This window comes from Pipistrellus hanaki, assembly GCF_964339955.1.
Source record: "Pipistrellus hanaki genome assembly, chromosome: 18".
NCBI lineage: Eukaryota > Metazoa > Chordata > Mammalia > Chiroptera > Vespertilionidae > Pipistrellus > Pipistrellus hanaki.
Genome location: NC_140520.1, coordinates 35,495,560 through 35,519,406, shown reverse-complemented (window position 1 = coordinate 35,519,406; position 23,847 = coordinate 35,495,560). Strand labels below are relative to the sequence as shown.

Here is a 23,847-nt window from a genome sequence, read left to right as displayed (position 1 = left end):
GCGACTCCGGGGGCCCTGCATTTCGCCGTCCCCCGGGATTGTCTCCCCCTGCCGGAGCCTGGGTCCCCAGGGTCTGGCACATAACTTGGGGCTCAGCGCTGCCGGTTCGGGGGTTCAGCCCAGGCTGGGGGTTCTATTTCCTTCCTGCTAGGGAACGCCGGGCAGCACCCAGCCCTCTCCTCCTCTCCGGCTGCGACCTCTCCACGCGCGTGTGCGTGCGAGCGGGCAGCATGTCTCCGTACCTTAGGCTTTTTTTCAGCTCCTCTGATTTTCCTTCTGGTTTTCTCCCTCCTTCCTATTGTAGAGTTTTCAGTCAGTCGACTGCCTGTAGCTCTGGGCAATGTCCACTCTACATTTTAGTTGTATTCCCTTGAAATTGTTGTGAGCTGCTGCGGCTAGGTGTATACCCGAGCAGCCATCTTGGATCCTCCCGGGAGATTCTCATCAATGTTTCTAACTCTCTATCCCTCTGTGAAAAATCAATAAAAAAATATTTTAAAAAATTAAAAAGTAAAAAAAAAATTAAAAAGTAGCTGAATGTGATTTAAAAAAAAAAAAAAAAAGCGGGACGTCTGGTCACCTTACTCTATGGACGCTTTCGTTCCATCCAGAAACCTTTGGCCAACGAGCTACCTCTGCCTCCTCCCCACCCCCCCGCCAAAACCAGGCGCGAGGAGGACCCGAAGGAACAGTTTGGAAATGGGGGAGACTGTAGTGTGGATGGTGCATGTGACTCGGCGAAACATGGGGAACAAAACTTGAGGAAAAGGGGGTTGGGTTTAACCTCCTAAAAAAGCACCTGTAAGTTAGAAAAGGGCAGAGGAAGAAGAGAATTTTTGTTTTAAGCACAGGCCATCCTCCTTTGCATTCTTTAAGGGGGAAAATGTGCTTTTTAAATTCAAACTCAGCAATTCTGACTCGAACAATCAGTCCCAGCCAACTGGTGTACCCTGCGGCCTGAGCTAGCCCGCGCGCCCCCCCCCCCCGCCCCAACCCCTAACAGAACCTAAAGGTCACAGCGGGACATCTTCACGTGGCTTAGAAGGCTCCTAGGAGCTGACCCTGCCTTCTCCAGCCTCATCTCCCACTGCTTGCACAGCAGTGCGCAGGGCGTTCTAGTCACTGCAGTTTCCCTCCCGGCTGGTGACTCCTCCTCCCTGGATGCCTCCTCTCACACTTGGTGGTCCCTCAAGCTAATCTTTTTCCTGTAAAGTTTTCCCTTTTAACCCTGCCACCACCACCCCCTAAACACACACACGGTGCCAAACTGTGCGATGCAATTCTAATTCTGCTACGTCATGTAGCAACCACCTCTCAGTATTTGTATTTGTTTACATGTCTGTTTTCCCTATTAGACTGGGCTCTTTGATGGTAGCAGCTGTATTTTCTATTATTCTCATTGCCTGGTGCACATTAGGTGCTTCATGTCTGATGAGAGAATGAAAGAATGAAGAAATAAAGGCACAATAATGAGAAAAGAAGGAACACGCATGTCTGAAGAGAGCCTGTTGTTTCTACAGTTGTTTCTCCAACTTGCTCTGCTCCAAAGAAAGAGGTCACAGGCTTACTGAAGAACTAGAGGCCCGGTACACCAAGTTGGGCAGAGGTGGGGTCCGGTAGCCTCCCTTCCCTGGCTACAGGCTGCTGCCAGGGCCTTCCTTTATTTCCTGCCACCCCCTGGTGGTCAGTGCACATCATAGCAAGTAATCTAAAACTCCCAGTTGGTCGAACTCCTGAGGGGACACTTTGCATGTTAGGCTTTTATATATATATAGAAGATAGGTTAGAGTTAGAAAGTTCCATTCTGAGGGGGAAAAAAAAAAGTAAGTCCCATTCTGGAACGGAGAGATAGAGAGGGATCTCTAGTTGAATAAAAATACCAAAAGTGCTCTTTTAATCTTATGGAAAAAGAATCAGATGAGCTCGGCCTATATGATTCTGTGGTTGAGCACCAACCCATGTACCAAGAGGTCAACGGTTTAATTTCCCATCAGGGCACATTCCTGATCCCCAGTAGGGGTTGTGCAGGAGGTAGCCAAGAGATAATGTTTTCTTCACTTTCACGGATGATTCTATCTTTCTATTCCTCTTCCTTCCCCTCTCTCTAAGAAATCAATAAAAACATATCTTTTTTTAAAAAAAGTAGATGAACCAGTCCTCAAGGAAATCCATCTCCCTCTGGCGTGGATAAAAAGGGGGAATCTGTCATAACCATGGCCTCCATCCCAGCTCTATAAACAGGATGTTCCATACAGGCGGATTAAGCTTTTGCCTATATGAAGTACACTGATGGCCACCATGGACTGCTAATGCCACAAAGTAACTCAGCAGCTTGCCACAGAATAGTTGTCCCTGCCTAGTAGGCCAGATGCCACCATTCTCAGGTCAGGTGACAGAGGCAGGGACAGTCTCTAGGCCATTGCTGAGGTGTAAATGTCCCTTGAGGGTAAGACAAGAACTCTGGGTGCCTAAAGAAACACAATAGATTTGATTTCTACCATTACAACCTAAGTTCATTAGCTACTTATCACCTCGGTGGGCATGAGGGCTTATTTCACAGGGGATGAGGCGCAGGGTAAGAGTTGGTGGGAGGAGACAATAGCGTACAGAAGAGACAGATCTTCAGCGTCTGTGAAGGAAGGGGAGTCAGGAACATGGCCTGGTGCCTTACTATACCCCTCGTTCTATCTTCACAACACACAGCAGGTAGGTTATTTAATGACAAAATATATTTATAACAATAGTGACCATTTATGGCCGAGACCGGTTTGGCTCAATGGATAGAGCGTCGGCTTGGGGACTGAAGGGACCCGGGTTCGATTCCGGTCAAGGGCATGTACCTTGGTTGCGAGCATATCCCCAGTAGGGGGTGTGCAAGAGGCAGCTGACTGATGACTCTCTCTCATCGATGTTCTGGCTTTCTATCTCTCTCCCTTCCTCTCTGTACAAAATCAATAAAATATATTTAAAAACAAAACAAAACAATAGTGACCATTTATGAAGACTTAGCATATGCTCACTTAAATTATCTCACTGAGGCCTCACAACCCTAGTAAGTTTAAAGATAAGAAAGCCAAGACTTAGAGAAGTCAAATATGTTCAAGGTCAAACAAGTTTTAAGCCGTAGAATTTAGATTTAAACCCCAGTCTGTTTTCATTCTTAACCTCTCACAGCCTTTTGTTATCTGAGCTGTGGGCTGGTTATGACTTGCCCAAGGCCACTAGCTAAGAAATGGCAGACCTGGGGCTTCAATCTAGGCCTATGTGCGTCCCAAACCCCACATTTTACACAGGAGGTTAGAGCTCATTGCAGGGGGGGAGGCACAGAAAACATTTCAAGCGCTTCATAACTTTGCCTTGGAGGGACTCAGTCGTTTAAGGTCTCACCTCAGGGGAACCAAGAAAACCTCTCTATCCTAGGGGACTCAAAAAGAACGGAAGTCACTTGACACGGAACTTTATTTGCTCTGGCCATCTGATACACTGTCCACCATGCTGGACAACAGAGACAATGCCCTCTGCAAACAGCTCTACACATGCCAAAGTCAATACTGTGGGCCTCAAGGACAGCCCTGAAGGACAGGTTCTGGGTGCTGCGCCCTGGAGACCAACAACTGACTTTGGCATCCACAGTCTTGATGACAAAGAAGTAGAAGTTACCCAGTTGTTAATGAGAATCAGTTTCTCTTAACCGGCCAGGACCAAAAAAGGGGATGGGGTGGGGGTGGTCCAGAGATGGAAATGAACTTGAGAATGTCTAGTGAACATCAGGCAGGGGCTGGCAACGTGCTGCCACCAGAGAAGCCCTGCAAAGGAGGAGCTGCCCCAGAAACATGTTCCGGGGAGCTGTTTGTGCTAAACAGTCAGTGCTGAGAAAGGGAGGGCTGGCTCCTCAGAGACCTCCCGCCACTCACTTTGGCTTCCTCCTCAATGCATGGATACCCCACTCATTCAGACTCCCTGGGCTGCTGCTTCCCGGAGCTGGTGATGTGGGAGGGTCCCTTTCCCTTCTCTGCAGTTTACAGAGGGCTCAATAAAAAATTTGTGAGGCTTGAGGGAGGAGAAAAGGCTGCCTGGGTTATCCAGGCTGCTCTGCTATTCCACCTCCAGCCACCTGGGGGCGTCTGGCTCCAGTGATTCGGGGATCTGGCTTCGCTCCCAGGGCATGGTGGGAGCTGGGAAACCCAGACCCAGCGGGCCTGGACCAGCTCTGCTTCCCCAGCACCTGAGGGCGGGCCAGCGCACCGCCACGTCTCGGGTTTCAGGGGGATGGCAGTTGCCTGTCTAAAGGCTCCTCTGTTCCTTGGAATTGTACAAAATGTCTCTTGTGGCTTTTCCTCCTCCCTCTTTTTTCCTGTTGACTCTCCCCAGTTGGCTTTCTGAATCACCAGGCTCCAGAGGAAAGCAGCAGATGTTGACTTTACTTCTTTCAAGCCAACGTCAGCTCCCTCCTGCGGAGCGGGGAGCCAGCAGGAAGATGAGAGGCAGGGGACAGAGGGAGACAGCCTCACCCTTCCCAAATGGTGCGGGAGGCCGGAGAGGGACTCTGAGAGGAGGCAGGGGCCTAGGCAGAACATCCCCGGTTCCCGGGGCCAGAGGAAAAGGCTGCCATGCTGGCCGCGGAACCATGAGCATGAGCAGGAGAGCAGGCAGGGGAGTGCTCCCAGCCTGGGTGCCAGCCCTTCTTGTCTGAGGTAAGACCTCATCTCTGGCCAGCAGCTTCCTCATGACTCCAAAGCCAGGTCAGGGTTCAGGGGAGGGGAGGCCATCCGGGGCCGTGTTCTTGTCCCCTTGGAGCCCCCGGCCTCCGTTCTGTTGCACTGTCTTTTGGAGAAGCTCCCAGGGAGGACTTGCCAGGACCCTCTATTCTACATTCATTGCTCCGGTTTCTCTTCTCTTTTTTCTTCCTCCGGGATCTTCTTACGGGCAAAGAAGCCAAGCTGTACAGGAAGAGATAAGCGTTATTGTCAAATGGCCTGCCCGGGGGCCTTGCCAGCAGCCCTCAGACGTATCTGAAGTTTTCACTTTGGTTCTGCTTCCAAACATGAGGCTCCCGTTTATTTTATTTGGCGTAGTTTAAGTCAACCGCTGTTTGTGGAGCTCAGGGGAGGAGGGTGGGCACGACACCCACCGCCTGCCCCGCACAAACTCAGTCTTCCCTGCGACGATCAAGGAGCCCTCCATGCGCGGGCACCAGGCCCGTCCTTCCCACCACAGCCCTGCTTACCTTCCAAAGGCAGAAGACAAGGAGAGCCAGCAGCAGCAGCCCGCCCAGGACGCTGCCAATGAGGACCCACAGGGAGATGAGCACAGGGCGAGTCTGGATCACCTCCAGGAGGCTCTGTGTGGGGGGAGAGTGGTCTTTTTTTTGGTTTTATTTCTTTATTGAGTAAGGTATCACATATTTGTCCTCAACCCCCCATTCCAATCCCCCACCCCTCCCCACTCATGTCTGAGAGGGCAGGGCGTAACAATGTCCTCGACCACTGGTTAGGCTCATAGGTGTGCACATAAGTCCTTTGGTTGATCTCTCCCTTTCATCCCCACCCTCCCTCTGAGGTCCAACAGTCTGACCCATGGCTCCTTATCTCTGGGTCTGTTCTTGTTCATTAGTCTATGTTGTTCACCATTTCCCCTGGATGAGGGAGATGGTCTTTGACCCGCACCTTCTCATCCAGCTAGCCGCCCCACATTCAAGCAAAGCCAGCCCCCAAATAGAAGACTAGAAGGAATGGAACGGAGGCAGGAGAGGGGGCAGTGGGACCCCAGCATCCTGACTTGTCACTGCTGACTCCTCCATTGCTGCCAGGTGAAGACACTTCTGAAAACAGCCCACACGTGTCCTTTCCCCACCCCCACCCCCACCCGGGAGGCATCCCATCGATGTGTCCACAGCTCACTCTCGGCCCCCAGCCCACCTCACTCCAGCGGGAAGCGTCGGTCAGCCGCAGCACACTGCCCTCCTCAGCTCCCAGCTCGAAGGTGCTGACCACCGTCAGGGACTTGAATTTGGCCTGCGGAACGAGGGGCGGGGAGACGTTCGGTGAGCCATTCTCAGGGAGGGAGGCAATTGGAGCCCAGTAACAAAGACGAGGCTGAGAGACACAGCTCTCAGGACTCTGAAGACCAGAAGCAAAGGTTGGAGACCAACGGGGAAAGAGAAAAGGGGTCATAGACGGAGAAATGAGAGGAATCTAAATTATGGAAGTTCTCTCAAGCTAGGGTCCTTCGCTATGCTGTCTGCTCTACCTGAAGCGCATTCGACTTCCCTTTCTTTGGCTAAGGGGTACCCCTCTTTTAGGCTGAGGTTTAGACATCACCTCCTCTGGGATTTCAGAAAGTATTTCCTTCTGAACCCCACCACCCCTGATACGGCTATAATATTCTGTTTCCTTTTCTGTCTTTAATTAATAAGGGCTGTGTCTTATTAATTTAGTGTCCCTAGCCCTGCCAGTGTGGCTAAGTTGGTTGAGCGTTGTCCTGTGCACTGACAGGTTGCTGGTTCCATTCCTGGTCAGGGCACATGCCCAGGTTGTTGTGGGTTCAATACTCAGTTGGGGTGCGTATGGGAGGCTTCCGGTCAATGTTTTTTTTCTCTCTCTCTCACGCTTCCTCTCCCTCTCCCTTCTTCTCTTTCTAAAATCAATAAAAACATATTTTTAAAAAATCTTTAATTATGTGTTCCTAGTGTCTAGTACCTAGCACAGTGCCAAATACCTAGTGGTTTCATAATAAATCTTTGTTAAAAGAATGGCTGAGTGCCCTGGCCAGGCAGCTTCGTTGGTTAGAGTGTCATTCCGCTCTGCCAAGGTTGTAGGTTTAATCCCCAGTCAGGGCACACACAAGAATCAACCAATGAATGCATAAATAAGTGAAACAACAAATAGATGCTTCTCTCTGTCCCTCCCTTTATCTCTCTCTAAAATCAATTAAAACATTTAAAAAGAGCCGAAGCTGGTTTGGCTCAGTGGTAGAGCGTGGGTCTGCAGACTGAAAGGTCCAGGGTTCGATTCCGGTCAAGGGCATGTACATTGGTTGCGGGCACATCCCCAGTAGGGGGTGTGCAAGAGGCAGCTGGTCCATGTTTCTCTCTCATCGACGTTTCTAGTTCTCTATCCCTCTCCCTTCCTCTCTGTAAAAAAAAAAAAATCAATAAAATATATTTTAAAAAAATAATAAATTAAAAAGAGGATACCAAAGCCCAGATGGTGTGGCTCAGTAGTTGAGCATTGACCCATGTACCAAGAGGTCACCGATTGTTCCCAGTCAGGGCACATGACCCAGTTGTGGGCTCCAGACCCAGTAGGGGGCGTGCAGAAGACAGCTGATCAATGTTGATGTTTCTCACGGATGTTTCTCTCTCTCTCTCCCTCTCCCTTTTTCTTTCTCTAAAATCAATAAAATGTTATTTTTAAAATAGAGGATGCCAAAGAGAGATGAAGAGAGAACCAGACTTAGAGAGGAATGGTCTGTCAGAGTTAACTTCCCTTAAAACATAAGCCTACATCCCGGGATGCTGTGTTATTCAAAGCAGATGGTATATGAGGATGCACAGTAATTAACCCAGCACTGAGCAGCTGTCACAATGAAGATGTCATTTCTCCGCTCAGGAATTCACACTGACTCCTGCCAATCATATTACGTTCCATTTTATCTCCCTAGCGTTAGAGATCTTTTATAATTTAGATTTCTCTCAACTATATAATCTTACTTCTGACTACCTTATAATACATATCCTGCATGTAAGTCTACTATTTGTTCATTTATTTAACAGAAATGTGTTAGGTCACTACAATGATTTAAACATGGTGCTAACCATTGGGGATAGTCTCCTCAGAGTCTCCTAGTACAGAACCTTTTATATAGTAGGCACTTGATGGATTATTTTTTTTGATGGATTATTAATTGATTGGATTTTAGGTATCCTATCAGTGTTGATTGATGATCAGTATAGTACTAAGGGATGATAAGTGGAGGATAATAACTAGGTTTTAATGAGCCCATCTCATTATTCAATTATTCTTTACAACAACCCTTGAAAGTAGGTGTTATCACCCCCACGTTAGAGATGAGGAGGAAGAGGCTTAGAGATGAAATAACTTGCTCAACATCCAGCAGCTAGTAAGAGGCAAAGTGGGATATGAACACGGGCCTGTTTACTTGCAAAGCCTGTGCTCAGGTTCCAGATGGGAACGGAAGGGAAGAGCAGTGGGAAATGAAGGCTTACCCTCCGGAAGAACTCATTGTGCACCAGCCTCAGCAGTCCGACAGAGGCCTCGGTCCCCTTCGCCAGCCGCCCGAGGTGGCACCGCACCACCTGGCACCCAGTGTTGCTCCCGTTCTGTCACGGGAGAGAGACAGGTCAGGGCCGGGAGGACAGACCTCCCACTCCCCGCTCCAGGCTCTGCCCAGCCCGAGGGCTTCAAACGCCACCGTTCCCTCCCCGGACACATGGCTCCGTCCTGTGACGCATACCAGCCTGCCTGCGTGCTGGAGCTCCTCTGGGTGTGCGTGGGGCCCCGGGGGCTCAGTCAGATTCTGCACGGCGCAGCTCGCCTGGGAGAGATGGGACTGGTTAGAGCACATGTGTCAAACACAAGGCCCGCGGGCCAAATCCAGCCCGCCAGGCCTTGCAATGTGGCCCGCACCGCGCTGTCATCACTGCACTCCGCTGTCAGTTTATGACATTGTCAGTTTATGACTGTTCAGTAAACCATTCGGCCCGCGATTTAGGCTGGATTTTAGATTTTGGCCCCTTCTCTGATTGAGTTCGACACCCCTAGGTTAGAGTGTCATTCCGCTCTGCCAAGGTTGTAGGTTGAATTCCCAGTCAGGGCACACACAAGAATCAACCCATGAATGCATAAATAAGTGAAACAACAAATAGATGCTCTTGATTGTGAGAGGCCATCTCTCTTGACTGTGAGAGGCCAGCCACTTCATGTTAAGCGGCAACTGCCCACTCTTATAGCGGGGGAATCCCTTCCTTTCTTCTCAAAGAAGCCACACCCCCAAAGGAAAGGTCCCCCCGGGGGTAGGAGCCCTGAGGACCCCGCAGAGAAGGGGCTGGTGAGTCCACCAGACCGAGGTGGAGGGCTCCACATCCCCCGAGCCCAGACTCACATTGTGAGTGATGACCTGAGACAGTGACAGGAAGTAACTGCCCCCATGGGCCACGGCGGGAAGGAGAGCGGAGATGACGAGGCCACTGACCACATAGCAGCCAAGGTTCTGGACCTGAGAGGAGGATTGAACACGGGAAGAGGCAGGAGACAGAAGATCCTTCGTCATCTACTCCTCTGTAGCCTAGGTCCCACTGCCATCTAAGAGAGGCTTTCCCCCCGGGCGCCTCCCCCTCCCCCTGCCCATCCCAAGGCCCTCCAGCTTCTCACCCTCAGAGTGGTCTTAAATTCAGGGCCCGGGCCCACTGGGAGGGTCCCGTACGGATGAACCTCATAGCGGTGCATAGTGGACTCACTGCGTGGACACCGGGTCAGGAAGGACGTGGCCGTAGCCATGACACAGACACAGGCACATGGCCAATGCATAAATGGAGTCCGGAAAGGCCGAGCCAGCACATGAACAAAGAGGTGGGTACATAGAGAAGAGAGACATGAGACACGGCAGACGAACAACGTCTATGGCCACATCCCATATCCCCCACCCTCGCTCCAACCCCCAAGCCCAGCAAAGCCCCATCCCTAGGGAGAAAGTAAGATGCTTAAAAGAGAAGGTTTGGCATGCGTGGGATCGGGGGCCAAACGATGGAGCAGCCCCCAGGGTTTGAAGGGAGAGGTGGAAACGCAGACGATGAGTCTGAAGTCAGAACGGGGTCGGGGGTCCCAGAGGGGACCACGCCGTACCTGGAGAAGAGAAGGTGGGGTTCGTACTGGACGTAGGCTGAGGTCTGGGCTGTGTTATCATGAAGGGTCTCATTTCTCTCCAGGCTGTTGCTGGAGGGCAAGGCAAGAGGCTGACATCCCGGCTCAGACGCCCGCTCAGGAGGAGAGGGGTCAAGGTGTGTATCCCCCTCCCCCAACACACATCCCACCCAACCACCGAGGCCACCAGGAGAGGGCGGAGGAGGGTCCCTGTGCCTCACCTGGTGGCAGTCAGCCTCACAAGGACCTGGCTCAGCAGGGAGGAGCAGCTAAACTCAAACTCCAGCAGAAAGGTCACCTGGAGGCAGGAGACACGGGTCATGGTACGGTCCTAGTCACGGGGCAACTACAGAGGAGCAGGAGCCCTGTGCCTCCTTCTCCAGCCCCCAGCACCCCACCCTGTCCCGCCCCTGCTCTCCCAGAGCCCCTTTCTCCTCCAGGGCCCCACTTACCTTGGCTCCAGTCTGAAAGACGGGGTGTCCCACACTGCAGAGCCGGGCGTGCGGGGACGGCGCGGCACACTCCACCTTCACCGACCGGTCCCTCTGAGAGCAGAGACACTGGGTGGGGTGGGTGGTGGGTGGGAGGGGGTGGAGCGGAGCTGGGGCTGCGACCGCTCTCCTGCCCGCAGCCCCTAAACACTGAGCCTTTCTCTAGAGTAGGGGTGTCGAACTCAATCAGAGAAGGGGCCAAAATCTAAAATCCAGCCTAAATTGCGGGCCGAATGGTTTACTGAACAGTCATAAACTGACAATGCCATAAACTGACAGCGAGTGCAGTGATGACAGCGCGGTGCGGGCCACATTGCAAGGCCTGGCGGGCTGGATTTGGCCCGCAGGCCTTGTGTTTGACACATGTGCTCTAGAGTCCCAGCAGCTGAGGACAATACCCTCTCTTCTCCCTCCTTCTTCCCAGCCTCCTCCCCAAACCCCTCCCTCCCACACCCCACATCTCCCACCTCTGACACCTGAGGAGTGAAGCTGGCCAGGTGGAGGTTTCTGGAGAAGCTGAGGCTCAGGCTGGTGTTGTAGGCATTCTCCTTCCTGTTCTCCAGGGTGGCCGTCACCAGCACCTTCCGCCGACCTTGAACCACGAACGGGTCCTTCCTAGCAGAGGTGCAGAAGGGAGAACGCAGGAGCTGAAGGAACGCCAGAAGCCTCACTTCTGTTTTTCTGGGCAAAGAGCCACCGTCCAGTTCCCTTCCAGGCCCTTCCAGCCTGGCTCCGGTCACCCTGGTGCGGCCACATCCCGTCCACCCCACCTGGAGCCTCTGATGTCCATCGTCGCTCGGAGCACCAGGTCTGTGACACACTCATTGTCCGGGCCACAGTCCTTGGAGAAGGGCACCTGGAGGAGAGAGGAGGGTCCTGGCTGAGGAGAAGGTGAGGAGACAGGACTGGCATGGGGAGGAAGGCCAGGAGAGAAGAGGGGGTGCCCGGCTCAGATCCCCTGTGACCTCATCCCCTCCCTCCCCTCTCTTTCTCTTGAGCAGGGCAGGGCAGAGTTGGGGCCCAGGACCGGGCAGGGCGTGGCACTGCTGACCAGCTTCCGTATAGAGGTGGGTGAGCCCTCCTCCAGCACAGGGCCTGGCTTTGTGGTGTTGTCCAAAGCAAAGGTCACGGTCAAGGCCACCGGCCGGAGGTAGTCTGATGTATCCTGAGGGAAACCGGAGGCAAGGTCAGGGGGCAACCCAGGCCCTGCAGAATGTAGTCATCCCAGTGACCGTTTGCTGAGCACTGTCCGAAGGTTTTAGCAATTTACTTCTTTCTTAAAAAAATTATTTCCTGATTGACTTGAGAGATAGAAGAAGGGAGAGAGAGGAAAAACATCAATTTGTTGTTCCACTCAGTCATGCATTCATTGGTTGGTTCCTGTTTGTGCCCTGACCAGGGAACAAACCCGCAACCTTGGCACATGGGACGGTGCTCTAACCCAGTGGTCGGCAAACCTCGGCTCGCGAGCCACATGCTGCTCCTTGGCCCCTTGAGTGTCCTAACGCCACTTCTTCAAAAATAGACTCGCCCAGGCCGAAAACCGACTTCTGTGCATGGGCCACAAAGTTCCAATCGCACCGTACGTGCTCGCCCACACGTGGCATTTTGTGGAAGAGCCACACTCAAGGGACCAAAGAGCGAACCAGTTTGCCGACCACAGCTCTAACCAACTGATCTGCCAGGCCAGGGCCACATTTGTTTTTTGTTGTTTTTTTTTGTTTTTAATATATTTTATTGATTTTTTACAGAGATGAAGGGTTAGATAGAGAGTTAGAAACATCGATGAGAGAGAAACATCCATCAGCTGCCTCCTGCACACCCCCCTCTGGGGATGTGCCCGCAACCAAGGGACATGCCCTTGACCGGAATCGGACCTGGGACCTTTCAGTCTGCAGACTGACGCTCTATCCACTGAGCCACACCTGTTTCGGCCACATTTGCTTCTAATACAACTCCTGTGATGGATGCAGTTATTATCATCTTCTCCAACCCCCCACCCCTCGGCTTTGCAGGCAAGGAACCCCGCTTTCCAGATCGCACAGGTGGTAAACGGCAGTTAGAATTCAAACCCAGACCAGCCCAACTCCAAAGTCTGAATTGCTGAGCTTCCTCCTCTGACCCAGCCACCCCGCTCCCTCCCAGGCCCCGAGGCACAGCAGCTCCCCGACCCCCCCCCCCCGCACCCCCCCCCCCGCACCCCCTCACCAGCACGTGGAAGCGCAGCTGCTCGCAGGAGACGTTCCCCACCGTGAGCCGCAGCCGCCGCGGGGCCAGCCTCTGGCCGGCGCCGTCAAAGGCTGCCCGCGCCCCCGCCGTCCACTCGTCCAGCGATGCTGCGAACTGCAGGTCTGCGTGGGGCAGGCCAGAGTGAGGGTCAGAGGGCCCGGGGCGAGGCCGGCACGGGGCGGGCGGGGCGGGAGGCGCCCGGTCACTCACAGAGCCGGCGGTCCCAGCGGCCCGGCGTGCGGGAGGTCGCTCGGAAGCACAGCGCCGCGGAGAGGCAGGCCGCCTCCTGGCCTCGCCGCACGCAGTCTCTCTGGACCACGCTGACGGCCGGCGGGCTCACAGCCAGGGACGGGGCCAGGCGGACGATGGGCCGGGAGCTGGGCACAGGGTGGGAGAGAAATTCTAGTCGGAGGAGAGACCTTGAGAAAATCCACTCCCAGCGTTTGCCTCCTGAGGTCTAAGGAGAGAACGAGGGGCTAGGTGTACAGGTCACCCTCCCCTGATCCTTCCGACAGAAGTCAGATAATAGCTAACATTGAAATATATATATATATATATATATATATATATATATATATATATATATATATATATATATATATATTTCTATATATTAAAGCATATATCTTTTTATTGATTTCAGAGAGGAAGGGAGAGAGAGAGAGAAACATCAATGATGAGAGAGAATCACTGACTGGCTGCCTCCTGCATGCCCCCCACTGGGGATCAAGCCCACAACTCAGGCATGTGCCCTGATCAGGAATCGAATTGTGCCCTCCTGGTTCATAGGTCGCATTCAACCACTGAGCCATGTGGCCAGGTGGTAACAGCTAACATTTAAGAAGTACTTGCTATGTGCAAGGCACTGGGTTAGATCTTTACATGGATTACCTCATTTAATCCTCACAATAAGCCTATTAGGTAGGACTGTTCCCATTTTAAAAACCAGGAAGTGGAGGCCCAGAGTTAGTTGACTGAGAAATCCAAATCTGAGCCTGTGTCTCCAAATCCCTGCTCTGAGCAGCCACGCTGAGCTGTCCTCTGTGCCTGGAACGGGACACTCACCTGAGCAGGACGGCCGCCCCATGGGCACCCACAGCCACATCCACCAGGTCATCCCCATCCAGATCGAACCGGCCATCGACACTTCGGCCAAAGTAGCTGAGAGCCCGGGGCATGGAGACGGCAGCGATCCGCTGAGGAGGAGAGGGGTGTCTGAGCAGGGACTCCCACCCTGCTTTCCAGGCCTCCCGCCTGGCTCCCGATTCTCTCACCAGAACAAGAGGAACCTGCCTGTGTTCAGGGTTTCCCCTCCACCTCACCTCTTACCACAGTAGTCTCCCCTTACCCACGGTTTCACCCTCTGCTGTTAATATTTAATAAAACATCCCAGAAACGAACGATTCCCAAGTTTTAAATGTGTGCCATTCTGAGCAATGGGACAGACTCTTCAGCCGCCCCACTCTGTCCTGCCTGGGGTGTGAGTCATCCCTTTGTCCAATGCAGCCACGCTGACTAAGCTGCCCACTGTGAGTCACTTAGTAGCCGTCTTAGCTATCAGCTCAACTTGAAGGAATCACGCAGCTTTGTTCAAGTAACCCTTATTTTATCTAATAATGCCACATTCATATGAGTTTTATTATAGCATACTAGAGGCCTGGTGCATGAAATTCATGCATGGGGGCGGGGGGGTCCCCTCAGCCCAGGCTGCACCTTCTCCAATCTGGGACCCCCTTGGGGGATCCCAGGAATCAGGCCTAAACCGGCAGTCAGACATCCCTCTCACAATTCTGGACTGTTGGTTCCTAATCACTCACCTGCCTGCCTGCCTGATCGCCCCTAACTGCCCCCTCTGCTGGCCAGGTCGCCCCCAACTACCCCCTCCCTACTGGCGTGGTCACTCCTATCTGCCCCTCCCCCTGCCAGCCTAGTCATCCCTTACTGCCCCCCTTGCTGGCCTGGTCATTCCTAACTGCCCCCCCCCACCAGCCTGGTCATCCCTTACTGCCCCTCCTGCTGGCCTGGTCGCCTCATGCAGCCTGCTGTTCAGTCATTTGGTCGTCCCTCACTAACCCCCCTGCTGGCCTGGTTGTAGACAGCCATCTTGTGAGGACGTGACAGTCAATTTGCATATTACATCTCTATTATATAGGATTGTTGTAATTGTTCTGTTTCATTATTGTTAATCTCTTACTGTGTGTAATTTACAAGTTACATGTTATCATAGGTATGTATGTATAGGAACAGGCCTATGACACAGTATATGTAAAGTCTGGTACTATCTGCCGTTTCGGGCATCCTCTGGAGGTCATGGAGCACATCCCCGTGGGGTGGGGGGGCCGCTGTGCTAATAAAAAAGCATTTGTTCAGTTTGGGTCCCACGTCCAGGGGAGCACTGATAAGCAGAGACCACGTCCCCCTTCCCGTGCTCCCCGATGCCCCTGCTTCACTTGGCTCCCTGACCTGGGCGGGGCGGGGCCTGACTCCACTCCGCGTCCCGTGGTGGAGGTACAGCGCTCCGCGGTGCCCGTCCTCCAACGGTGCCCCCACCGCCACGTCGGCAAAGCCGTCATGGTTCAGGTCAGGGAGGGCGGCCATGGCAAACCCCAGCCGGGCATCCTGGGGAGGGTCCGGACCCAGTGTTCCCTGGAGCGTGAGCAGGGACTGCTGGCGGAGGCAGGAGAAGAGAGGTGTTGGTCTGACTGTCCCAGCCGCTCATCCACGTGCCTCCCTCCTCCCTCCTCCTTCCCCGGCAAGCGCGCCGCACCTGGCCCACCAGGTACACATACACGCGTCCCGTCTCCTTGTTCTGCGGCCCCAGAAACATGGGGGCGGCCACCAGTAAGACATCCGTTGTGCCATCGCCATCTGTATCCACTGGGCAGAGCTCGCTGCCAAAGTAGGAGCCAATCTGGGGAGTGGGGGGGGGGGGGGGCGGTGAGTGAGGGGAGTGATGAGCCCAGAGAAAAAGGAAGGTGATTGTGAACAAGTGGGAACCCCCCCCCCCCCTCCGGTCCTCACGCCCCGGCAGACTCTGCCACGCAGAATTCGCACAGACCTCCCAGGCCCCTCTCCCTACGGGCTGTTCCCCTCGGAGGCCCTACCTGCTCCCCCTGGAGGCTCTGGGCGACCCTCACCGCCCCGTCTTTCTTCAGCTGGAAGGCGATGACCTTTCCTCGATGTCTAAACCGGGGAGCCCCCGAGAGAAAGAGGCGCTGTCCACCCCGCAAAAGCATGGAGGAGACAGAGTAACCTGGAAGTGGAAGGAGAAGATGGGGTCAGGATGGCGGATCCCTCCAGGCCTGGGAGGGTCCCAGGGACAGCGGCAGAGGGCAGTGCCAGCTGCCTAAGTGCAGAGGCAGCGCCTCCTCCCCACCCTGGGGAGAGGCCCCCATCTCCAGGCTCTGCCACCCCCTGCCGCTCACCCAGGTAGGCCGCATGGTTCTGCAGTGCAGGGGGGAACTCATCCTCCAGGGCCGTCCGTGGCGGGGAGAGGTGGTGGCCTCCTTTAAGCCATAACAGCACGGAGCCCCCCCAGTCATAGGCCCCCACCATCCCGAAGAGAATCCCGTCCTGTGGGCGGGAGAGACAGGGTCACGGCGAAGGCCGGCAGCGGGGTGTCAGAGCAAAGCTCTCCGGGGGCAGGGGGCCCGAGCACAGGCCAGGGGCAGGGTGAAAGCAGGGAGCCGTCAGCATGGGCCCTGGTGAGAGGGGGAACAGAGAAGGACCCTGGGGCTGAAGGGCCGGGGCCAGAGGCTGGAAGGAGTCAGAGGTCGAGAGGGGTCATGCGTGGAGGGGTCGGGCTGCCCCACCTTGAGCCGATGAGCAGAGAGACCGATCTGAGACATTTCCAGACCGAAGGAGCTTTCGTTTTCTCCATGGGACCCTTGGGCAGGAGACAACGTTGAGGCCCCTGCACTCCAGAGCCCCTTCCCCCACCCCCTCCATTTCCTCAAGGGGATCCTTACCCTCAAGGCCAAAAATCCGGTCTCCCAGCGCGTCCACGATGTCGGTCAGCGCGGCTTCGTCGGTGACGTTGAAGAAGAACCTCTCGTCCGGGTCGCTGGCGATGGCCCTGATTTCCCGCACGAAGGAGCTGGGGTCTCGCTGCCGCCGGAGGTAGTGGCCGAGGACCTGGGGTCAGAGCAGGGGGTCTGCGGGCCGTGCGGAGTGGGATAGCAGAGCCGGGACAGGGCACAGCCGGCCAAAGTGGAGGGCGGGGAAGCTGGCCGGGGCCTGGGAAGTGATTTTTCTCAAGTTCTCAGTCCAGAGGTCACCATCCCAGCCCACCCCAGCCTCGGGCCCAGAGCAGAGTCTCACGGCGATGCCGAAGCGGGTCACTCGCCCGGCCTCACAGGCCTTCAGGGCCGCGGGAAGCTCCTCTCCGTCGTGTGACTCCCCATCAGTGACCACCACCAGCAGCCTGGCAGCCTCTGGGCGGCCCCCGCGGGACTGGCTGAATCCTTCTGTGCTGAGAAGAGAGGAAGGAGGTGTGATCAGACGTGCATGTGCGCGCGCACACACACACACACACACACACACACACACACACACACACACAACAACGCCACCAGTTCATCTTGCCTTTTAGTCCATCCCCCCGTGTCTAGCATGCAGACGGACACACAGTAAGAGCTCAAATGCTACTGAAACTGGTTTGGCTCAGTGAATAGAGTGTCTGTCTGCGGACTGAAGGGTCCCAGGTTCGATTCCGGTCAAGGGCATGTACCTTGGTTGCGGGCACATCCCCAGTGAGGGGTGTGCAGGAGGCAGCTGATCGATGTTTCTCTCTCATCGATGTTTCTAGCTCTCTATCCCTCTTCCTTCCTCTCTGTAAAAAATCAATAAAATATACTTTAAAAATAATAAAATCAATCCTTGTTAAAACAAAAAAAAAAAGCTCAAATGCTTGAATATCATAGAACATATAGATTAGCATATCATCAATGCACATCAATATAAAATTCCTTTATTTATTTGTAAATGGATTTGAGGTGGGGGGAAGAGAGAAAGATTTTTGCTGTTCTATGTATTTCTGCATATATTGATTGATTGTTGTATGAGCCCTGAGTGGAGGTCAAACCCACAACCTTGGTTGATGCTCTAACCAAATGAGCTACCCAGCCAGAGCAGTAAGTATGGAATTCATTCATTCCTACGTTAATTTGGCCAAGAGTTCATTTGGGAGGACACGGATTAAGGGAATGTGGACTAAAGAAGAATGGTTGGGTCAGGCTAGTCTTCCCAGAAGGATTGTGTTTGGAAAGTGAGCGGGGGTATGAGTGATAGAACCTGAGGGTCAAGGTCAAAGTGGGAGTGACAGGCTGGAGAGAGAAGCTGTGTGCAGAGATCAGCAAAGCAGAAGCAGGATGCGATACAGACAGATACTTTGTAGAAATGTGACAAGAGGGAGTGCGCCGACAGTCAACTTCGCTTTCCCCCACCCACCATTAGCGTTCACATGAAGATAAGCATGCAGGGCATCCTGGGATGTGCACACCGCCCTCCAAAACTCCCCTCACCCGTCCAGGCCCTCCTCCCGCTGCTCCCACATCCCCTGCCCAGCGCTCACCAGGCCACCATTATGGCCTGGGCCGTCTTTGTTTCTCGCCCCTCCCGCCGACTCAGATTCCTCGCTGCTCTCACCACCTCCTCCTTGGTTCGGAAGTCTCCCAGGGACCACTCGTGGACGGGGCTCTCGCCGTACTGCACCAGCCCCACCTGAGAACGAAGCGCACAGTCGAGTGAGTGTGTGAGCCTGACTGGTGCGGCTCAGGGGCTGAGTGTCCACCTATGAATCAGGAGGCCATGGTTTGACTCCTGGTCAGGGCTCTTGCCCTGCTTGTGGGCTCCATCCCCAGTGGGAGAGCTCCATCCATCCGTGACAAATATCTGTGCAGGAGACAATCGATGAACCATTCTCTTTCATCACTGATGTTTCTATCTCTCCTTTCCTCTCCCTTCCTTTCTAAAATAAATAAAATATATTTTTTATTTGAAATGTGTGTATGAAAGGGGGGAGGGAGAAGGAAGTGTGTAAGGGAGGGAAGGTGAGCGCCTGAAGACACTACCTACATTTATCTCCTCTCCCTGCCTCTCCCCTCCAAGCCCACCCTATCGACCTCTCTCACCTGTATCTGCTCTGGGTCGATGAACAGTCTTCCCACCAGTCTGCGTAGGAAGGTCTGCACTTCAGACCAGGGGTAGATGCTGTTGGAGCCATCCAAGACGATGACAACATCCATGTATGTGGGGCAGCCTAGGAAGAGGGGTGTGGTGACAGAGAACAGAGGGATACAGGATATTGGGCATGAGGGCGATGAGGGAAGAGGTCATAGGAGGGCACATTCAATTTAAACATGTATTAGGCTCTTCTGTCATGCAAGGAAGATAGTATGCTGGGCCCTGGGTAAATGTAGAAATGAATAAAAGGAGAGATGGGCATACATGCAGTATACAAAAAAAAAAAAAAAAAAAAAAGCCTGGTCAGTGTGGCTCAGTGGTTGGGCATTGACCCATGAACCAAGAGGTCATGGTTCAGTTTGGTTCCCAGTCAGGGCACATGCCCCGGTTGTGGGCTCAATCCCCACATACATGCAGGAGGTGGCCATGATGATTTCCTCTCATCGTTGATATTTCTATATCTCTCTATAAAACCTTAATATGCAAATAGATTAAACAGTGAAACAACTAAATTGAAAAAAACAACACAAACCAGTTGCTATGGCATGAGCTGACCACCAGGGGGCGTGTGCAGGACATGGTGGGTGTTGGCCGTGGCAGGATGGTGGAGCAGGTATAGCAGGGCACCAGACCAAGGTGGGGTGCTGGTAGTTGTCATTGGGGCAAGCCTCTGGTGGTTACTGAAAATTCTTTGCTCCCCCACACCATGGTCTCACCCACTGCTTGCACCTGCTGCTGGTGCCTGGCGCCAGCCTGACCTCCCCTGAGGGCTTCTCCACCTCCCCCTGCTCCTGAGGGGTGATCAGGGCAGCAGCTGCCGCACACACCCACTGATGGCACCGGCCCCACTCGCATCCGCTGCAGGTCTCAATCACTCCACGCTGTCAGCAGGTGGGAGCCGGGCCAGTGCTGTCAGTGGGTGGGAGAGCCGCAGCGGGAGCAAGGCTGCTGGCAGACAAGGGGCTGGGCTGCAGTGGGAGGGGCCAGGTGGGTGCATGGAGAATGGGCCGAGACCCGCCCCTCAGCCCACCACGGTCTCAGGGCCCACGGGTCCTTTCAAGGTGCACAAATTCATGCACTGTGCCCCTAGTATACACATATTACCAAAAAAATAACTGAACGCCAGGTAGAAACATAGCTCTGATGGTGGGGAATCAAAGGAGGCAGCCGCTGAGCGGATACTGAAGACTGGAGATGTTTGAGGCATTTGGGCGGAGAACTTTTTAAACGAAGGGAGATGGGGGTATAAAAACAGACGACACGTTGGAGAACGGTGAGGCAAACGCTGTCGCCAAGGGTGTGGAGGGACACAGTGAGAGTTGAGGTTTTGAAGTTGTTTTGATCAGTTCGTGGAGTCTTAGTGCTCTGGTTGCGTCTGAATTCTAACCTGTCAGGAAGCATGGCGCTTGTGCAGACACGTTAGGTGGCCGTGAGGACAGCCATGCAGGCCCATCAGACCCTGACGCCCACCCTTTCCCCAGCCCGCGCCCCGTGCTGAGGACTGAACCGCCGCCCTCCCTCTGGCTTACGCTGTGCAGTGGGCGCCAGGCTCCCCCGGGGCCGGAATGAAGCATCTACCTGGGCACATATTCCAGAACTGAAGACCGAGGAGCCGCAAGCACGAGACCAGAGAGGGGCACAGGCCTGGGGGGGGCGGGAGACAGTCACTCCCAGGTTGGGGGCACCCTCAGAACATGCGCCTGGGAGGAGGCACTGAGACCGCCCCCCTTACTTTCTAGGGTTTTTAACTCCTTGACCCTCTGCATAGACCAGCTTCCTCACCATACTGCTCTCTCTCCCCGCCACCAACCTTCAGAGACCCAGCCACGCCCTCTCCTTCGCTCACCATGAACCCCCCATCGCCATCCGTCTGCAGCAGAGACATCCCCAAGTGCATGTTCACAGCAGGACGAGAGGAATTTCCCAGTGGGTAGTCACCTGGTGGGAGCGGGTGGAAGAGAATGAGATCGTGGGGTCACAGATGGGCGCTTGAATTCAGGGTGGTTTTGGAAGAGTTTGAGGAGAGATCAGGGTCAAGTTTGGAACAGGGAGTATGTGGGATATGGGGGTGAAGGTGAGATATAAGGGGTCAAAGTGACTAGCGTCTGAAGGTTGGGGGTTAGGAGTAGAAGAGCGAGGCATCTTACCCAAGTGGCTCTTGGCGCATGAGGCATTGTGGGAGCTCCCTACGGGGCAGCGGTAAATGTCTCCCCGTCGGTCCCCCGAAGGCCCATCCCAGGGGGCACCCACCAGCATCCTGGGGGAGGGCATGGACATAAGCACAGTGTGACCATGACCTCTGAGACAAGCCATACAAAAAAAAAAAAAAAAAAAAAAAAGAGGGGGAGATAGTCCAGAGGGTAAGTGCATGGGTTGGCAAATCTGGAGCCAGCCACTTCCACGGACCTGATTCCCTTAGATTCCCCTCTGCCTCCCCCCTTTATAGCTCCATCACAGCCCCCACCTCATGGCCCACCGGCTTCCTCCTCACCATCGCTGTCCGCCCCCAACATGTTGTAGGACACTGTATCCAAATTCCGCCTCGGGTGGCCCTGGGAACAGACGTGGGTGACGCACATCCAGGTTGAAGGGGGAGCAGAGACCTGGGGGGCCGGGGTCAGAAGGTTAGCTGGCCACAGGCAGAGAGGCTAGGGAATGCCCAGACAGAGGCTGTGAAGGGCATGTTTTGCTATCCGTCTATTTCTCTGCTTTTCTATAATTAGAAAATCGTAATGTGCTAATTAGACAGGAGGACCTTCAGGATGAAGCTGGGGCTGTGAGGAAAGCCGGTGCCTGCCGGCGGTGTGTGTGTGTGTGTGTGTGTGTGTGAGGGTGGGGTGGTGGTGGAGGAATGCCTACTGTTGCACAAATTTCATGCATCGGGCCTCTAGTTACTCATAAGCTGCCTGGGCTCTGTCAATGTCATGGACTCAGAGCGCCAGGCAAGGATGGTCTCCTTCCTGTATCTGTGTCCAGCTGCCTCCCCTGTGGCCCTCTGCCATGCACAGCTGTATTTCCACCCAACCCCTGAAATCTAATTCACAGACCAGCCTGGGTCAGGCTCCTCTTTTCCGCATCATTCCTCCTACACATCCTCCTCCGCACGCTGAGGGTTAAAAGAGGGGAGAGACGGTCTGCAGCCCCAGAACAACCGTGCCTTTCAAATTCTCCCCGAAACCAGGGCCGTGGGGGGAACAGGAGACGAAGGAACACCGAATGTCCGGGTCTCTCCTCTCTCCCTCTTGACTCACTCTCTCTCTCCAACGTGTAGGTCTCCGGGTGATCCCAGCCCTGAAAACCTCAGTGGCAATTAACTGGGTGGGGCCCGTCGCCTGCCCACACACATGGTTTGCCATTCATCCTAGCGAGGGTCCCTTCGCCATAAAGTTTCCCAAAACCACCAGCTTCCTTTCTAAACGTACCCACCCTCCTCACTGCCCTCCGAATTTCTTCCTTAGCTGTCGACCCCCCTAAGATGCCACCCCCCGCCACCCCCATCAGGTTCTGGCTGATTCTTCCCTCCCGTCCCTTTAAAATCAGAGCTGGTATTTTAGGAAACGAAGATTACAGGGCTCTGGTGAGGAAAAGTTCCAGCTTCTGGTCTCTCCCATGGTTCTTTCCCGGTGTCTCACTCCTTCCTTTCAAGCCACCCCCTCTCAGAGTACCCCACTCCCGCCAATGGCGATAGCTCTGCCTCAAACCATGCTCGTTTTCAATAAGGTGTTTTGTATGTGAACCTTTTTGCACCCAGAAAATGCTGGGGCTGTATGACTAGGAACTGTAGCTCATTGGTTCGATCAACCCAGGCTTCTGATCACAGGGTTAGTCAGCTACGCCTCAGGCTCCAGAGACCACCAAGGGGCTGGAGGGGAAGGGAGGGGGGAATAGGAATGAGAGTGGCCACGTAGAAGGTCACATCCTGTTTCTTTGTGGTCCCCTAACTTCTCCAGAGCTTAGGACCCAGGTTTTAGATAACTGGATCACAAATCTTACACAGGCTCTGACAACCTCAATACTTAAGCGGTCATATGCTGTGGGCATAAGAATGCAAACGTGCAAACACACACACACACACACACACACACGCACACGCGCGCACACACACACAGACATACAGACACACTAGCAATGGAGACTCAGCGTTAACCTTTCACCCTAACTCCCAAATAATTTTAACCCTGGAGTCCCAGCCAAACACTCCACTGTCCTCATTCCCCATCAGAAACCAAGAGGTGGACCTCCCTCACCTGTCAGGACCGTCAGGGACAAGAACAGGTGAGGGATGGGCGGCAGCTCCATGCCCGGCTGTTCTGGCCGCGTGAGAAGTCCTCTGTGCCTCTGTCCCTCTCCCTTTCTGTTTTCGTTAGTTTCCCTCCCATCCTGCCCCCTCCCACTGCCAGCTAAAAATAAAGTTGGAAGGAATGGGAGGAGTGATGGTGGGGACCTGTGGGGAGCCCCAGACAGAGGACAGGACTGAGTGATCATAGTCTAGTTCTCTGCCTTGGTGCTGCCCCCTGGAGGCGTCATCTCAAAATCCACAGGGCACACAGCTCTGGACTTGCTGTTTGCTTCTCCCCTTTCCTGTCCTTTGTTGTTTCCAGACAATAATGCTTTCTTTGGATTTGGAATAAAAAGAGTGGGAGATAGACACTTTTTACTTCCTAACTGTATTCATCTCAGCCTGAGATCTAAACAATAAAGAGCCGATAACAGTGGTTTTATTTACCTAGCCACCCAGGGGAGTCCCACTATGTGAAGGTACAAGCCCACAGACCAAGCCAATCCACTCGGTTTTGTTTGGACGCAGCCTCTGCTGCCTGTGGCACTATAGTTTTTGGAGGGACTCTACACCGAACTGGGAGGGCGTGTGCTTTGTGGAACTTGTATAATTACTTTAACATTAGATTCCCATCTTCCCACGCAGGCTACAAACATCTGACGCCGGGACCGAGGAGGTAAGCTTTTTGTATCTCTACCTCCTAGCATGAGCCCCTGTGGAGTTTAGGTGTCAATAAAAGTCTGTGGGTGCTGATGCCATGAAAAGTCCGAACCACAGGGACAGA

The 23,847-nt window shown here is 53.9% G+C and overlaps 1 protein-coding gene across 1 annotated transcript; it reads right to left on the bottom strand.

Annotated features, from left to right (window-relative positions):
- Positions 1-3,057: 3,057 nt before the first annotated feature.
- ITGA10 (integrin subunit alpha 10) lies at positions 3,058-23,105 on the bottom strand. The gene is made up of 30 exons (XM_084865719.1): positions 23,032-23,105; positions 21,276-21,387; positions 20,932-21,041; positions 20,631-20,722; positions 20,314-20,428; positions 18,733-18,860; positions 18,174-18,322; positions 16,922-17,072; positions 16,570-16,735; positions 16,414-16,487; positions 16,027-16,174; positions 15,706-15,854; positions 15,369-15,512; positions 15,065-15,268; positions 13,667-13,797; positions 12,812-12,978; positions 12,581-12,723; positions 11,424-11,537; positions 11,143-11,228; positions 10,849-10,987; positions 10,334-10,426; positions 10,103-10,179; positions 9,864-9,953; positions 9,393-9,477; positions 9,124-9,237; positions 8,476-8,556; positions 8,228-8,341; positions 5,919-6,014; positions 5,228-5,341; positions 3,058-4,940 (listed from the first exon to the last, which is right to left on the bottom strand). The coding sequence occupies exons 1-30, from the start codon at positions 23,081-23,083 to the stop codon at positions 4,875-4,877; spliced, it is 3,504 nt and encodes a 1,167-aa protein (XP_084721845.1). The 5' UTR covers positions 23,084-23,105; the 3' UTR covers positions 3,058-4,874.
- Positions 23,106-23,847: the final 742 nt, after the last annotated feature.

What these genes read in the sequence shown, in the direction of transcription:
- ITGA10 (XM_084865719.1), bottom strand. Translation starts at nt 23,083, where the DNA reads ATGGAGCTGCCGCCCATCCCTCACCTGTTCTTGTCCCTGACGGTCCTG. An exon ending in TGACCCGCTTCGGCATCGCC is followed by an intron (nt 16,736 to 16,921) that starts GTGAGACTCTGC and finishes CTCTGACCCCAG; the next exon opens with GTCCTCGGCCACTACCTCCG. An exon ending in GGGGCGGCCGTCCTGCTCAG is followed by an intron (nt 12,979 to 13,666) that starts GTGAGTGTCCCG and finishes CCCTGTGCCCAG; the next exon opens with CTCCCGGCCCATCGTCCGCC.